The sequence below is a fragment of the Peromyscus maniculatus genome, chromosome 3 (assembly GCF_049852395.1).
Source record: "Peromyscus maniculatus bairdii isolate BWxNUB_F1_BW_parent chromosome 3, HU_Pman_BW_mat_3.1, whole genome shotgun sequence".
Taxonomy (NCBI): Eukaryota; Metazoa; Chordata; class Mammalia; order Rodentia; family Cricetidae; genus Peromyscus; species Peromyscus maniculatus.
This window is the reverse complement of record NC_134854.1, coordinates 115,978,613-115,994,933: the sequence shown is the minus strand read 5'-3', so window position 1 is coordinate 115,994,933 and position 16,321 is coordinate 115,978,613. Positions and strand designations below refer to the sequence as shown.

At 44.1% G+C, this 16,321-nt stretch overlaps 1 protein-coding gene across 50 annotated transcripts in view; it reads left to right on the top strand.

Moving 5' to 3' along the window:
* Positions 1–16,321, top strand: part of Magi1 (membrane associated guanylate kinase, WW and PDZ domain containing 1) — a 650,928-nt gene that overhangs the window by 613,409 nt on the left and 21,198 nt on the right. For 27 of the 50 annotated variants that reach the window (XM_076567399.1, XM_006972561.4, XM_015989151.3 and 24 more), the window contains 5 exons: positions 3,060–3,276; positions 6,960–7,043; positions 9,861–9,952; positions 11,398–11,590; positions 13,706–13,999. In XM_076567399.1, coding sequence (XP_076423514.1) covers positions 3,060–3,276; positions 6,960–7,043; positions 9,861–9,952; positions 11,398–11,590; positions 13,706–13,999 — 880 coding nt within the window. The remainder of the gene's footprint in view (positions 1–3,059; positions 3,277–6,959; positions 7,044–9,860; positions 9,953–11,397; positions 11,591–13,705; positions 14,000–16,321) is intronic. The other 23 variants (XM_076567410.1, XM_076567406.1, XM_076567405.1 and 20 more) reach the window with 3 other exon arrangements.

The following is a 16,321-nucleotide window of genomic DNA, read 5'->3' as shown; positions in this document are numbered from 1 at the left end:
AGGAAATTCTTGACATAAGCAGCTTAAGGGGAAACAGTTTAGTTTGGCTCCTGAACTCAGGATGTCACTCAATCAGGGTGAAGAGGCAGGGCTGCAGGATTGGCTTAGCCTCTGTCAGCAGGAGCAGAAAGTGGCTGACCACATGGTGACTGACAAGAAACAGAAAGGTCAGGCTAGACCCAGAAGGGTGTTGTCATCTTCAAGGGCCATCCCAGGATACCCGCTTCTGGTAGCTGGGCCACATGTCCCAAAGGCTCCACACCTTCCCACACCTCCACCAGCTGGGGACCATGTGCTCACACCCTTGGCTCTGTGGGTGCCACTCACTGGGCACAAAGCCAATGGGCACATTATACAGCAGAAATGCCCAACACTGCACCAGACTCTTAGTGGGCCAGGGAGGAAAAATGATCTCGTGTAAGAGGTTAAAGTTTGGTTTTCAGGGACAGGGACCTAAGAAGTCTGTATGACGCACACTGCAAAGCACCCCCTGAAACAGCCACCTGTGAATGCTCTTCCAGGTATACGGCAGCCTGCAGGCCTAGAAGGTGGGGGTGTTAAGTGTCCTCAGATGGAGACGGACACATTCAGGAGTAGAGACTTAGTTCAGCTGTGAAATGAACTCAGTGTTGCTGGGCTTATTCCACAATCAGGCAGCTGCCACTCTTTTGAGGAAGAAAACTAGGGTTAGCATTTGAAGGGGAGTGTGTGGTTCTCCAGGCAAACTCAGCTCCTGTATTGAGTGATTTGGTTTTATATTTAGAATATCTCCTTAACAGCATAAAAGTCATAGTCCATATTAATTCTGTTTACCAAAGTTCACCTCAAGATGGAAATAGCCTTTAATTGTCTTATTGTAAGATGTTACCTGTTGCTATAAAATATATGTGTGTGTGCATGTGCGTGTGCATGTGCGTGTGTGTGTGTGTGTGTGTGTGTGTGTATTTATATATGCAGCACTGAAAAGTATAAAACTTAAAAGAAGAAACTACCCATAGTATCGGGGTTTTTTCCTAAACATTGTGCCGTATGTCCACACCAACAATGGGCCAATGCTGTGCAAGTTTTGTGATTAGGAGCTTATAAGAGAGACACAGATGAGATGTGTACATTCAAGAGAGAACTGGTGCTGTTCTCGCCCTCAACATCTCCAGCATGTCACCCAAGGAAGGGTCGGGATAGGCATTGCTCTTCAGGGCGTGATATGAGGCCAAGAGAGCTGATGTCCATGTAGGGAAGGACCTTAAAAGGTGGCGGAGTGCCTATTTCAGGTCCCGGAAATGCTTGTCTATCCAGCACTGAGCTAAGTCCATTAACACCTGACGAGAGAAAGGATGAAGTGGTGGTGTGTTTGCCCTGTGCTTCCCTTGGCATCTTCATTAGTGTGTGCCACCCCTTTGCATGGGAGTGAGCAAGTCTCTCAACATTCTAATAGCCTGCGGATCTTTTCCAAAACCTATAGTCAGGTCTCTAGCAGGCAAGATCTCAACTCAGCTGAGGAGTTGAGAGATGGCCGTCAATAACGTGCTTGCCACGCAAATATGAAAACCTAGGTTATATTCTCAGAACCCACAGAAAACGACAGGCAGAGCAGCCCGTGCTTGTTATTCCAGAAAGGTGAAATGGGAGGTGGAGACAAGGCTCTCAGGGGTTCGCTGGCTAACTAGCCTGTTCGGTGAACTCAAGGCCAATGGGAGACTCTGTCTCAAACAAAAAGTGGTAGGTTGCCTTCTGCATTCTGTGTGCGTGTGTATGAATGCACATGTCCCCACACATGAACATACACAGGCAAAAGGGACAAGGCAAATCTGTTCTTTTTGGACTCTCTTCATCTACTGATTTCCAAACAAGGACGAAAAGGGAAAGGACCATGGTCATCTCCAACAAGGAGTGAAAGATGGGGGACACTGAGGGGAGAGCAGGGGGGATTGATGATAGCCTCTGGTGGCAGAGCTCCAGGGGACCAGAACACACACAGTCGGGTTTTTATAAACCTCTTTAAAAACAGCTCTGCACTGTGCTTAATAGAGGATGCAGATGGCCCCCACCTGAAGTTAAATAACATGGTAGCTTTTGCAAATGAGAACTCCAGCATTGCATTCGCAGGGGTGAAACCCTTACCAGGGTTTTTGCTTGTGCTCCCCGTCACTTCAGAGAATATTTCATACAGTGTGAGTCTGTGCTGGGCTGGTTTCAGTGATCAGGCACTTGACTCTGCCTTTGAAGTCGATGAAGTTCCCCTTTGAAAAGTACTTAAACTTTGGACAAGTTACCAGGCTGGGAAGGCTGACCCTGCAGAGCAACACATACATGTACTTCAAGTTTGCTCTTCATTGTTTTAATTCACGGTAGTCTCGGTAATTCAAGAGGTAGAAAGCACTGCCTTTAGAATTGATTGACTAAAAATTATAGACGCTCTTGGTTCTCTGCAGTGAGTACCAGAGCACTGTGCTGCCCGGTGTGACTTCCTAATGCTCTGCCACAGTCCCTGCTGGAACAGGGCTGGAGGAAACCTGCAGAGCGGAGCAGGCATTTTTTTTTTTATTAACAGATACAGCATATGGAGCCCCACATAGCATTTGTAGCCCTGATTGTATTGCTTACAGGTATTACAGACTTACATCTAAAACGCTTAGGGTATTTCAAGTCACATATTTTTGTGAAGAACTGAGGGTGTTGGGATAGATGCATCTTACAATAAATAAACCCAGTGCATCTTCCCGAGATCTTACAATGAAAATCAGATTTGTTTCCCACTTCAGCCCAGAGAGCAGCATGGGTATGGTTATGTCTCTGTCTAGTCCGCCCCTCTGTCTTCCTGCCAATCATCTAAGGATTTATCTGCATTCAGCACTTGCTGGAGAAGCCAGAGTGTCATTTTAAGTGTGTGTGTGTGTGTGTGTGTGTGTGTGTGTGTGTGTGTGTGTGTGTGTGTGTGTATGTGTGTGTGTGTGTACGTGTGTACAGAAATGCTGAGCAAAGGCAGGCTGGGGAGAGGTACCCACTGGAGAAACAACAGTCATCTTCCTTTCTTGGCCCTCTCACTTGCTCTCTTACAGCAGCCACTGGAGAGGAAAGACAGCCAGAACAGCTCCCAGCACAGTGTCTCCAGCCACCGGAGCCTGCACACGGCATCCCCGAGTCACAGCACACAGGTGCTCCCCGAGTACCCACCCGCAGACGCCCCTGCTCCAGATCAGACCGACAGCTCTGGGCAGAAAAAACCAGATCCTTTTAAAATCTGGGCCCAGTCCAGGAGCATGTATGAAAACCGACGTGAGTAAAACCTGGGTTCCTGCTCTCCCAGGCCCTTCCCAGTGCGCTAGCCTCCTCTTAATAAAAGAGGCCTGGGGTATCCAGTGGATAAAGGTAAAGAGGATGGAAAGCCACAGCTTCCTAGAGGAGGTAGAATTCCCTGGTTATCTGCACAGGCTAGATGATGTCTCCAGCTTGAGGAAGCACGGGTAAAAATGGATGCTTTTCTTTCTGGTTCAAAGAAGTGGTTGGTAAGAGCCGCTGTCTTTTAATCCTTTCCCAAATGGAGAGCGTGGCCTACTCTGCACTCCTGCCTGATGAAGCTGCTCTAACACACAACAGTATAACTGTGATTGTGGGTTCATGAGAAGAGGTCAGGTACTTTCTTTGTGGCCTTGTGGTTCTTAAAAATACTGGTGATACCAGTCTATGCAAACATTTTCCTCAAAAAGGGGGAGGAGGAGGAGAAGGAAGAGAAGAAGAAGACCCACAGAGAATGATTGTAGCTTAATTATCTATACAGTAGTTAGTTGTGTTGTTTTATTAAGATCAACTTTCTGGATCTTAAACACCTGAGATCTCCTCCTTATTTCCCTTCTCTCCTTTTAATGAAGTGATTCCTGGGGACATTCACCATCAGTTATCTTTGTTATTTTACCAATGCAAGGCCCTAAATGCCCCAAGCTTAGCAGATGCTATTGGCTCTTTTGGAGTCGTTGCCCTCACTAACATTTTCTTTCTGAGTTGGCTGGTTCGTATGCCCAGCCATAGAGTGGGGTAGAATGTGTTAGGAGGAAAGACACTCTATTGATGACCTGGGAGAAGCAGAGAGAGAAAACAGCATTGTTTTACCTGGCCACAGGGGGAACTTAGAACAGGCTTTGTTCCTAACCACCCTGATGTCACCGCTGTGGAGATGGGTAGCTCAGAGACTATGAGAGGCTAAGGGCTCTTCCTCCCCTCAACAACCACTCTGACTTGGCTCTTCAGCATACCTGGCTGTCTGAATGGTGTTTGGGAAGACTTCCCTTGTTCTGTGACTCGGATAAGGAAGGGAGTAAGGCCAGCAACCCTGAGAAGGAAAGTTGACCAAACTCTTAGGTAAAACTCAACCTTCAGGGGGCACATGAGGGTCTCTTGCTGATTAGCAGCTGTCAGAGGTCCCCTGAAGTACCATCACCATCAGAGTAAAACATTGGGCCATTAGAAAGGCTGTTGTACCAGCTGAGGCTCACCATGCTGACAAAAGCCAGCTGTTTTGGAAATGGACTCCCCCGACTCCCAGGAAGATAGCACTGAAGTCCTTTGGAAGCCAGACTGAAGGAAATCTACAAATGCAGCAAATATTAACTACAAAGTCAAGCATCCTATATCAAAAAATGCTCGCGATGGAAAATGCTTCCAATTTCGATTTTGAAATATTTGCATATTTGTAATGAGATAGTCTGAGGATGGGACCTGAGTCTGAATTTCAAATCTGTTTGTTTCTTACATCTCTTACACACAAAGCCAGAAAGTCATTTTAGACCGTATTTGCAGTGATTTTATCTGTAAATATAAATTTTATGGTATGGAGTTTTCTTCTTATGGTGTTATATCAATACTTAAAAAGCTCGGGGTTTTATAGCATGTGAGGTTTTCAGAATCAGGGAGACCCAACTGTTACAAACCTGGGCTTCATACCAGGAACACCCTCTAACTGTAGTGATTTCTCTTTAAAACACCCTGAAGGAATGCCTCCCAGTTTCAAGTGTCCCATAGTCCCTTCACATTGCTCTCTAACCATGTGGCTTCTTCAGTCAATGACCCAACTTCAGGGGATGTGGAGTGATTGCTTTATTGACCATGCTCCTGCTTTCTTCAGTCCAGTACACATTATGGTTGAGTTTTCCATGTTCCCATCCTTTTATGATCAAATAAATCATTCCCTGAAGTACTGGCGGGACCTCCTGGATTGACAGGACACTTGAAGCACATACGTGCTCAATGGTAGGCTCGTCCACCCTAAAGCAACAATATTTCTTGGGATTTGGATATTTTAGTTCAACTTTTAGGGAAGTTTTCACCAGGAAAAGAAACTGGACTATCCAGCATAAGCACTATAAGCTGATCGCTGTAATCTTTGACATTGCTCCATGCGGTCACAATGACATGTTTGGAATGGTTCCCTTTTTGTCCCTTTGCTTTCTTAGCATCTAAGCGATCAGATACAGCCCCACAGTGAGAATCAATGCCTCTTTGGTGATTGGAGGTTCTGTAATTGAGTGATAGGAGCAGCCTAATGGCTGTTGAGATCGGCATAGATTTTTTTTCTTCTCTACTAAATGAGGATAATGATGACCCTCCCCCGGCCCCACCTCCAGTAATTACTGTGTCTCCAGCACAGATTTTCTTCTTCCCATGGTACCCACTGATGAACCTATAGCAATCTTGTCTTTGAATTACCTACCATTTTATTTAATCTCAAATTCATTTCTCCCATTGCAGTAAGTTATTTTGTATGTTGTCTTTTAAGAACATTCTTTAAAAAAAAAAAAAAAAGAGTAGCCTTGATGGATGGAATTCCCTCCCCATCCTTTGATGATAAAATAAGCAAATACTGAAGGAAAATTGAAGTAAGTCACAGTACATTAATTATACATATTATTCCCTTTGTGTTGAAAATACCTTTTCCTTCTTATTGAACTCCATTGTTAAGGGCAGTGTAAAGATGAACACAGAGCTGACCACTTTCCCTTACATGTTCTAGGTGTTTCACAAAATACCATCCTCTCAATTTGGCTCTCTGCCAAAACCGCAGTGTCAAAAATGATTTAATCTGAGTTACAGAAGTGTTAATGAATCCCTTTGAAGGATTTCAATGTTAATTAAAGACTTGAAGTCCTTTCAGTAAGCCGCCTTGCCTGTTTTGTATTTCCTCTAGATAACATGCCAGTTGGATCCATGTCTTTAAAAGTGACATGATTGGTCTTATTAGCAGATGTTCACACAGTCACCTCGTGCACAGCAGCCTTTACTACAAAGGAAACTCCAAAGCTTATAAATAAAGTTTGTGCCTGTTTGTGGTCTAGCTTGCCAAGAAAGCAGTCGAAGCTGTCATTTTAACCATTATAAAGCTGTCCTCTAGGGAGTCATGCCTACAAGTCTTACACCAGGGTTTTAGGATCATTATAACCATTTCTGTCTGTGTGTTCGCTCAGATTCAACAGATCCCATGATTGCATCTCAAACATAAGACTATTCTGGTTTGAAATACCTAGAATTTACCAGGGCATGCCTTGTTCTAAGAACGGATTCTCTCAGGAACCAACACTCCCCTAAGCAAGTGCTGTTGTGGAGTGCTAACATACACTTCCATGTTCTCACAAGACAATGAGGATTTAGACAGCCTTCTCTAGTTCATGATGTGACTGAAATGAGGTCACTCAAGAATGTGGTTAGAGTCTAATTAAGCATCAGGAGCCTACAGTGGTAATGGAAGTCACAGGAAACTCTCAGTGTTCAATTAGATTTTTGACAAGTAAAGCACCAGGAAAAAAAGAAAGTGAAAAACAGAACCCAACCGCGGTCCTTTGAAGTCCATAGCAGTCAGGACCTTTATTGTGAAGCTGAACTGCACATCCCTTATCAATCACGACTAAATTCAAATGAACCAAGAGCGAGCGTATGTTAAGCTTTACACAATTGTGAAATTGCTGTTCCAGCCATGTCGCCTTCGCCTGCATCAGGACTGAGCAAGGGTGAAAGAGACAGAGAGATCAGTTCCACGAGTTTTGGAGAATGTCAGAGTAAGGATCTGCCGCACACGTTTGTGTCTCCATTATCATTCCTCCTGTTTGATGTTCCCATCTGTCCGGGGAGAAGCCCACAGAAGTGAGGGAAGATAAAAGTCCATGCAGTGATGTTTTTAGGCTTGTTTTGGCTGAGCATAAAGCAAACACAAGATGAGACTAGGAAGTGATGTGTGTGCTCTGAGTCTGTAGCTGCATTGTGTGGCTGGAGCAGTGGCGACACCAGGGCCTGGTGACCCCACTCTCACTAAATGTCAAGGAAAGTCATTCGGCTACTTTCTTAAGTGACCACTACCAATACCAGAAGCAGATGAACTGTGGCGGTCATTGTCCCCTAGGTAAGGATCTAAGATGCAAACGGCTGCATCAGAGCTGTAACTTCTGCAAGACTGGCCTCACTGAAGAGACAGTAATAATAAGAAATGTGACAATAATGTCAGAAAAATGGCCCCACCTTGCTGCTCTCTAAAATACAATTCTTCCGAAAGTACAGGGTGAAACATTTGGGGGAACTAATTTCAAAATCTCAGCACTTCTTATATCAAGAAGTAGTATCATAGGAGATAAAATTTTGACTACCATAGTATATTTCAATACCAATTCATTAACCGAGGCTATATTTATGTGAGTAAATGGTATTTAGTTGGTGAGAGGGTAAAATTGTTAATATGCTAAAAGTTAAGTAGCCGAAGGCTTTCTTTGTCACGTGTCTGTGTTGGTGTTTATGTTTGTGTTTCCTGGCTCATTGTGAGTGTATTCATATCCCAATTGTCACGGGGCACCTTTCTTTTCAACAGAAAACGCTTTAAATAAATTTACTACTTTCCAGTTGATTCTTGAAAGAAAGAAAAACTTTTTTCCTGTGGCCTAACTTGGGTGATTGACCTAAATCTGTTGGGTCTCCTCCATATACCATGATAGCTGATACCTCATTGCAACATAAGGCAGAATGTGCTACAGTTTTTTTGCCCCTGTAGGATGGACAAATGATACTGTGTTAAAGTGATGCAGAGAAAAATGGGTCCGGGCTGAAGGCAGCTGCAAAGGCCCTTTAATTGCTCTTAGAAAGCTCTTATGCTCAGCAGACATCAGATTGACTCTGCCAGCACCCATGTATACCAGCTGAAGATCACCAGTGGTCTTTTGGGGTGCTAGTTCCCTTCCCTGGGTAGACCAAAAGGCAGAACACCCTCTGATTTAGTTATTTCAATGAGGCACTTCACAGCATGCATCATTTACCAAGCTACTCAAACAAGAATTAATGAATATATTTATATAAATGTGTTCAAGGAAACATTAGTCTCCCAATGTTTCTGTAGGAGTCCCGTGATGTAGCCAGGTTCATCTTTCCTGGCATTTTACAAGCAAGCCTCAGCATTTTTAATATAAAAGATTGTATACAAACATCCAGGTAGAGCCCCAGCCTAAAAGTAGCTCAAGCAAAATCTACTCTGAGTCCTCTGCCTTATACGCATTCATTTTGTTTCCCTTGGATTATTCATTCACTATGCATCTTAGGCTATAGGCAAATCACTGAAAAGGACCAATAACCCCCAATATGAAATCTAAACAACCATTTTTGTCTTTCCTATTCTATCGCACAAAACGGTGAAGATGGGAATTAAAGTTTCAGGCCTAGATACTCCTACAGCCCAAAATACAATTAATGAAGCAAATAAGAAGGAATGTGGAGCAGTAATTTAATGCCCCCTTTAGGATTCGCTGCAACTGAATTATATGCATTCTCTTTAACTAAAAGTTGTATCTCTTTATAGACTATAAAACACCTTGTATGTACATTAAAGTACTCCATAAGAATAAAGGGAAAACAACCCTTTTATTATCTCAGTGAGGTAACAGTGCAGTTATATAGGAAGACTTCATGCCCAACAGGCATTTTCTTCTGGAATTTACTGAGGGCTTCGTTTTAAAGCACTAGACCATTACTGAGTGTTAGACAAAATAGCAACTTATTGGGTAATAAGATAATGCACGTTCAGATACCATAGGCAAATTAAGGGAAAAGCTGTAATTTAGTGATGAGATCCAGTTAATTGTTCAGAAGTTGCTGTCACCACTTGACCCTAAGGGTCTAGAAATGTGACAACTGTGGTATATTAGTACTGAAATCATATTAAACTCTATATTTTGTGATGGTGCCAAGGTTCAAACCCAAGACCTGGAGAAGGATAGGCGAACAGTTTCCACTGAGCTGTGCACCCCACAGCCCTTGAGAGTCATTTTTTTTTTCTCACAAAACTGATCTCGTATTAAATTACTGGTGTCACTGGTCTTGATTACGTTAGAGAAGAAGAATATGATTAAAAATAAATTAGAAATTCTTTTGAGCCAAATCCACAGTACTTGTCCTCTCAATAAAATGACAAGTCATTTAAAGGAACTTTCAAATCCATAGCGCCCACTTCTCCTCTGGGGAGACTCCCGCTGTGTGATTTTCTTCGTGGATACTTGCTGTGTAGTGCAGCCCACAGAGACTCAGTTTGACTCCTGTTGGAGCGATGCTGAGGAGGGAGGTGCCTGCTGACTCCTGGCGTAGCTGTCATGAGCTAACCTGGGCATTACCAGGCAGCCTGAGTCCCTTGGGGAGCTGCAGAGCTCCACTTTCCTACCGCTTCCTCGTGCCCACTGTCCTGTGCCCTGTCGCCTACCCATGACCTTTTCTGTGGTTGCCTGTGCTGGGGAGCTTTTATCTGTGCATGCATCATCCATCATGGTCCTGTAATCATGTCCTTTTTAGACACATAATCCCCTTTATTAATGAAATGATCTCTTTCCCTTCTTCCTTCTCTGCAGTTCCAGATTATCAGGAACAGGACATCTTCCTCTGGAGAAAAGAGACCGGATTTGGATTTAGGATTCTGGGTGGAAATGAGCCAGGGGAACCTGTGAGTCTTTTATCTGCTTCTCTCCCTTGTGCTATTTGCTAAGACTTCAAAGCAAAGTGGTGGCAATTGACAGATCACCAGGAGAGGAGTCCTGCTAGGTGTGGCCCTGGCTCTTTCATCTTGAGAAGTATGGATCTCTCACTTCCTTTTGTGGAGCTGTGTTTGTTTGTTTATTTGTCTTAAAGAAGAAGGGAAGTCATATTTTTCTAAAGCTTTTGTGTGTGGTGGGGGTTGCAACAGCGAGGCCCCCCACCAAGAAGGAAAACAGAAGGCAGAGCAGAGCAGACGGTAGCCTCAGCCCTGTGGTCAGTTCTGTGGTATCTGTAGCAAGTAGAGGGGTGTGTGTGTGTGTGTGTGTGTGTGTAGAAACTGTAGGGGTCTGAATAGTAAGTAGCTAGAGCACAGAGGGAACTTCCCTAGGCAGTACTGTGGCTCAAGAAAACAGCACCCTGCCCTTAAATAACAGAAAAAGAACCCTGAACAGTGACCGATACACACTGAGTCTCCTCCCTGGGCCTCAGTTTCTTAGAGTCAGTTACTGAACACCACACGGTCCTTTGAAAGGAAAAGAAAGGAGAAGTATTGTTGATGCCTTTGGAACAAAACCTATCATTCATCGAGCAGTTACTGTGTGTGGTGTGCTATACTAAAAACCTTTAACATATAATATCTCCTTTAGCCAGAATGTACCCCTGTTTTTCAAACCAGAAAATAAAAGCTCCGGAAAGGTTCATGAACTGGCCCAAGGTCCCAGAGCTAGTGTAGATGCAAGGCTGACAAGGCCCAACTCCTCCATCTCTTCAGCCACTGTTTTGTTCATGCCCCTCATAAACCCTAAATGCCGTGTGAAGAGAACGATAACATTGTTGTCTGCTGAGAAGACAGAGCACACACCAAATTTAAACTCACATTTGGTGAATGGCAGAACAGCAAGACATTGAATATAAATGTTCCTGTGCCTTCTAGTGCTGAAAGATGGCAGAAATGGGAATATCAGGCCAGAATTTGCTTCATTCTCCCCTTCATTTTATGTTTAGTGAGATGCCCTACTGCTAAGCAGACAGTACTAGACAATTAAAGAAACTAAGTATTGATGTACTTAGCAGGGCTTAGTGAGAGTGAGTTCTCGGGTAGACAGGAAAGGAGGAAAGGCCTTATAAGTGAGAGAATAAAGTGCCCATTTCTCTGGAGTGGAAGAAGAAAAATGACATGATTGACAGGCCACAGATATAGCTATACAAGAAATAGTTATTCTTCCCACTTCTTAAACACTGCTACAGTACCTGGCACAATGCCTTATACACAGTGGGTCCTCAATAATCGTTTGTGGCATGCATGTGGATATGAATGAATGAATTGAATTATTTCTAGAGATGTACAGGCCATCAGTCTTGATAGTAAAACTAACAGGACAATGTTTCATCCATCATCTAATTACTCAACAGATTTATATCGGTCACATCGTACCACTGGGTGCTGCTGACACAGACGGCCGCCTGAGGTCTGGAGATGAATTAATCTGTGTGGATGGGACACCAGTAATTGGAAAATCACACCAGCTTGTGGTCCAGCTTATGCAACAGGCTGCCAAGCAAGGCCATGTCAATCTCACAGTGAGGCGCAAAGTGGTGTTTGCTGGTATGTTTTCCATTCATTCCCTCGGACCATGCTCTGTCGTTTTAGAAGCTGCCTCCTCAAGCTTCTATTTTAGCAAATGTTTGCAAATGTGATCAAGCTCAGAATTTCCAGATGGCTTGCTTCTCTCCGGCTCGGCAAAAGTGCTGTCATTCAAACGTACTTTAATATGCTGTTTGCATATGCTCCAAAAAAGACTTCCAGAAAGACGAGAGATGAATATACATCCCCTGACTCTTGCCCCCTCACCAACCAGGACTTAGCCTTCCTCTTCACTGGAGGATAGCCCTCATCCAACAAGCCCATCAGGAGCGTGAGAAAAGGTCAGCTCCAGATTCCACGAACAGAAGTTAAGTTTGGACTGCAGAATGAGCTCTTCCTAACACAGCTCCTGCAGTTGCTTTACTGAGAAAGCCGAAGTTCTAGGTCAGTTCTAGGTCAGCTCTGGTTCCTCTGAAGTTCTCAGGAGACCCTTTCGGTCTCCACTCAAGAACACTCCTCCAAATGCTTTCAGGTTTTAGCACTTCCTTCCCGCCATGCCTGTGGCTCAGAGTGTATTTCCACATCTCACTCTGCCCCTTTAAGAAAGCTGTTACATGTCTGCTCTTTCCCGAAAGCATATGTCTTTATTATTCACCTTTGCATGCAGCCTCCACGCAAAGCCTGTACAACAGAATCCAGAAGAGGAAGATTAACTGTTATGTCAGTTGAATTACTGAAGAAGTATGATGGGAAAGCCTGTGAATTCTCTGTAGCCTTAATATTAGTGTAGCAGATAGCCCAGATAAAATTAATTGGCACTTAAAAGAAAACTAATGTAGCTTATTTGAAGTGACACATAATTAATTACAGAATGAAGTTACTAAATTCCAGTGTAAGAATCTAATGGTAGCCATTGAAAACAGTCCCTACTCCACAATAGATTATTCCTCCACCACCTCCACCCCAAATTCTGAGTATGGTATCCCGTACATCCAATGGCAGTCAGCTGGTTTGTTTTTGGGTTTTGAAATGAGTTGAAAACTATTTGATTTCCCCGTCTTAAAGTAGTAAGGCAATGTAATTTCACTTTGTTGTTTCAGTTTTATTTAAAAGACTTATGTTTGGGATATTCAGTAAGTTAGTCCAGTGCAGACATTATATTAAGTGAAATTCGGTAGGCAGATAGTAAGCAGAATGGGTGTTGACAGGTGCTGGTAAAGGAGTTGTTATATAGTGGGGGAAAGTTTCACTTGGGGAAGTTGACAAAGTCCTAGAAATGGATGGTGGTGACATTTACATGACAGTGTGAATACATCTATGCCCTTGAGTTACATGTAAGCACTGTTACATCATTAAATTTGTGGTTTCCCATAACTAAAGCCATCTATGAAAGTAAAAGCTTTGTGGAATAAATATAATCATAGCCACAACTCACCATAGTACACAACGATTTTGGCATGCCTGGTTTTACCTAAGGTGTGGACTCTTTAAGAATGTTTTGCCCTGTTAGCTGACAAGGCAGTAAGACTGGATGAATACCCAAAGCCGGAAGGAAGCTAATGCTTCTAGCTCTGTGATTGGAATAGATATTTACAGCTGGGAGCTGGGGAGAGCAATTACGTGTACCTACCTTCGGGTCCTCATGAATCCTGCGAACCTTAAAGGACCCACCCTAGCAGTCTCCTACCCAGTGAAAACGTAAACACTGAACAAAGATGTAAGGAGGATGGAATGACTGTGAGTGAGTGAGGCAATGCAGGAAGCTGGGATGGCAGCCTGCATTGGTACAGCTCATACCAGAGTCTGTTCACAGTTCCTTCCTACACTGGAGCAAGGTCATAACTGGATGCTGCTGTAGACGGAATGGCATTGTGGGTAGTATCATTGTACTGTCTACTGCATGCCATTTAGGAGTCCTCTTTGGAGGTCGATGTGCATGGAGTCAGCCTTCCTGAAGATAGACTATTAATGTTTCCACAGCAAGGCTGTTTTTCCACACTCGTGTTGCCATCCTCTGAGACAAGATGCCCGCCTTAGCATCTCGGTTTCCTTACAGGTGGGGGAAGGTGGAAGTGGTGACTGGGCCCGTTTTCCAGGAATTTCAAATGGTTTAGTCGTCATACGTGTCTCTTCCAGTCCCCAAAGCAGAGAATGAGGTGCCCTCTCCAGCTTCATCGCACCACAGTAGCAACCAGCCGGCCTCTCTGACGGAAGAGAAGCGCACGCCACAGGGCAGCCAGAACTCGCTGAACACGGTGAGCTCGGGCAGCGGCAGCACCAGCGGCATCGGCAGCGGCGGCGGCGGGGGCAGCGGCGTGGTCAGTGCGGTGCTGCAGCCCTATGACGTGGAGATTCGCCGCGGGGAGAACGAGGGCTTTGGGTTCGTCATCGTGTCCTCCGTGAGCAGGCCTGAAGCGGGCACAACCTTTGGTAAGTGCTAGAAGCAACCGGCTGGGCTTGCTGCTACCAGCAGGGTTCAGCAGTTAAGGATGCTTGCTACTCTTGCAGAGGATCTGGACTTAGCTCCCAACAGAAAGGCCTTAATGGTTTTGTTTTGTTTGTTTGTTTGTTTTTGCTTCAGATAATTAAAGTCTTAATTGGGGATGGAGTTTATTTGGTAGGTTTTATTGGATCCACAACCCCATTTGGCTTTCTAAATGTGTGGTCATGCACAGCTTCAAGTACAGATAAGATTTACGTCAAATTTGAATAGCAGCCCCTTGGTAGTGTAACGGATTATACTTTTTTTTTTTTTTTTTTTTTTTTTTTTTTTTTTGCCAGAGAAAGACTTCAGAAAGTTCCTGAGTAGGGGAGGTCATTAATAGCAATGTCCTCAGAAAGTCATAAGGGTTTTCAAAGCAGCAGATGTTCATAAGAATGCCTAGGAAAAGGAGACATGTAAGAAGTAAAAAGTGACCTGTGATACTCCCCCACCTCGTGTGTGTCCTTTCTCCATCCCTACCTGAATGCTGTTGAAGTTTTAAATGCTTTTTTTTATAGTTGCTTTAGAAACTGGCCGAACTCTGAGTTAAGAGTCATTTGATTAGGGTCTTATCCAGGTCTTAGATTTCAGCCAAGTATGGGTAATGTTTCGTAACCTTCTCCAAGTATTACCTCTCTCCTGGGTGCATGCATAAAGGCGAATAGGAACCCAGGTTATTCTAAGAACCCAGTTAAGTCCAGGAGTCTCTTTCCTGTTGCAATGGATGTCACCCTCCTTCCTGATTCAGTCTCTTGTTGTCTCCCAAGCACGTTGGAAGGTGATGGGTGACAGGAAGGGTTATTATGCAGGCTTCAGATTTTATCTCCAATGGCTTATCCACACCGGACCTCTTGGCCAGTGTTCTAGGTCACTCATTGGCTTAAGTTAACAAGGGCCTATATCTCTTTAACATTCTGATCCGGTAGAACCCACGCTGTCTCCATTTAGTCTTGATGAGCTGCTTCTTGCTAAAGGAGACAGCCAGCCTGTTCTGCACATGTGTGACTGCAGTAACAACCGCCCATCACTAACCATGCTTTTCTGAGTTGCGAAGATGAAGTCATTACAGCCTGTCACAGTGCGTGACCTGACATCAAGGCACCAGTTTTTATTTTGTTTTATTTTGCTTTGCTTTTAAATTACTTTCAAAGACTTTTCTGCTGACTTTAGGAGTAACAAAAAAGAGGGAAAAGAAATCGCAAGCTCTTGCTCCCCCAATCTGCAGTGTCCCCCCTGACCCTCTCAGCTTTATCATAGTTCTCATTTTCAGTCTCCAGAAAGAAGCAGCAGGTATGTCAGGTGACAGGCTCTGTGCTGGATGATGAGTATTGGATGCTTTCACTCACAGTTTGGTCTTCGATTATTTTCCCTTCGTTCTTACAATCAACAAATTCAACTTTCCCTAACACCTTGCACGAGGCTGCTGGGCTATGCAGAGCCTTTCTTCATGCCTGCTGTTTGAGACCTTTGTCCTGCAAGTTGTCCTTGGAGCCGAGAGCCGAGAGGACCTGGAATTGGATACTCTTCCCTTCCACTGTGCCTCCTCTGTTGATTCATGGACAGCTCACTTGCTTTTTAAAATTCTTTGAATTGAATTTGGTGTTCCACACAGACTCAGTCAACTTCTCCATTCAAATTCAAAGGAGTCAAAGTGTGTTTTTCCGATAGTTTTCCCTTCAGGTAGAAATTACAATGAAGGAGCCTGCACAGTTGACTTTATAGTCTCCCCTATTAATTTTGTCACCGTTTCCAAAAGGTGGCTCCACCAGGAAGCTGTTTTGATAGTTCCGAGAAAGCAAATTCTAAAAGTCTGCATAAAAACATTGGAACTCACTATACAAATAAATACCTGATTATCTCAGGGCACTCCTCAAAGACGGCTCCCCCAATAGAGTGCCTCAAACATGCAATAAACACACACCCGCAGATCCCTTTCCTCTGTTTCATATTATGTATGTATGTGTGTAAGCCGATGAGTAGAGAGGAGATGATGAAAGAGAGGGAGCTGGGGAATGACTGGAGGCTAGCTTTGCTTTGCTATCCTAAGTGTGAATAGGTGCTGGATTTTCACTATGTCCCTTTAAGGGAATTTGTTTGTGAGGCAGGAAGGGGATCCGAGCTAATGAGCCCACCAGGGCCGCCCTGAGAGCTCCCTACTTGGGCTGATTGAACAAAGGTCCCACATGGATCAGTATGTGTTGGTGCTGGTGCTCTCCGGGCTCACCTCCGATGATTATGCCCTTTTCCAAAGCTTTCATCTCTGCACACAG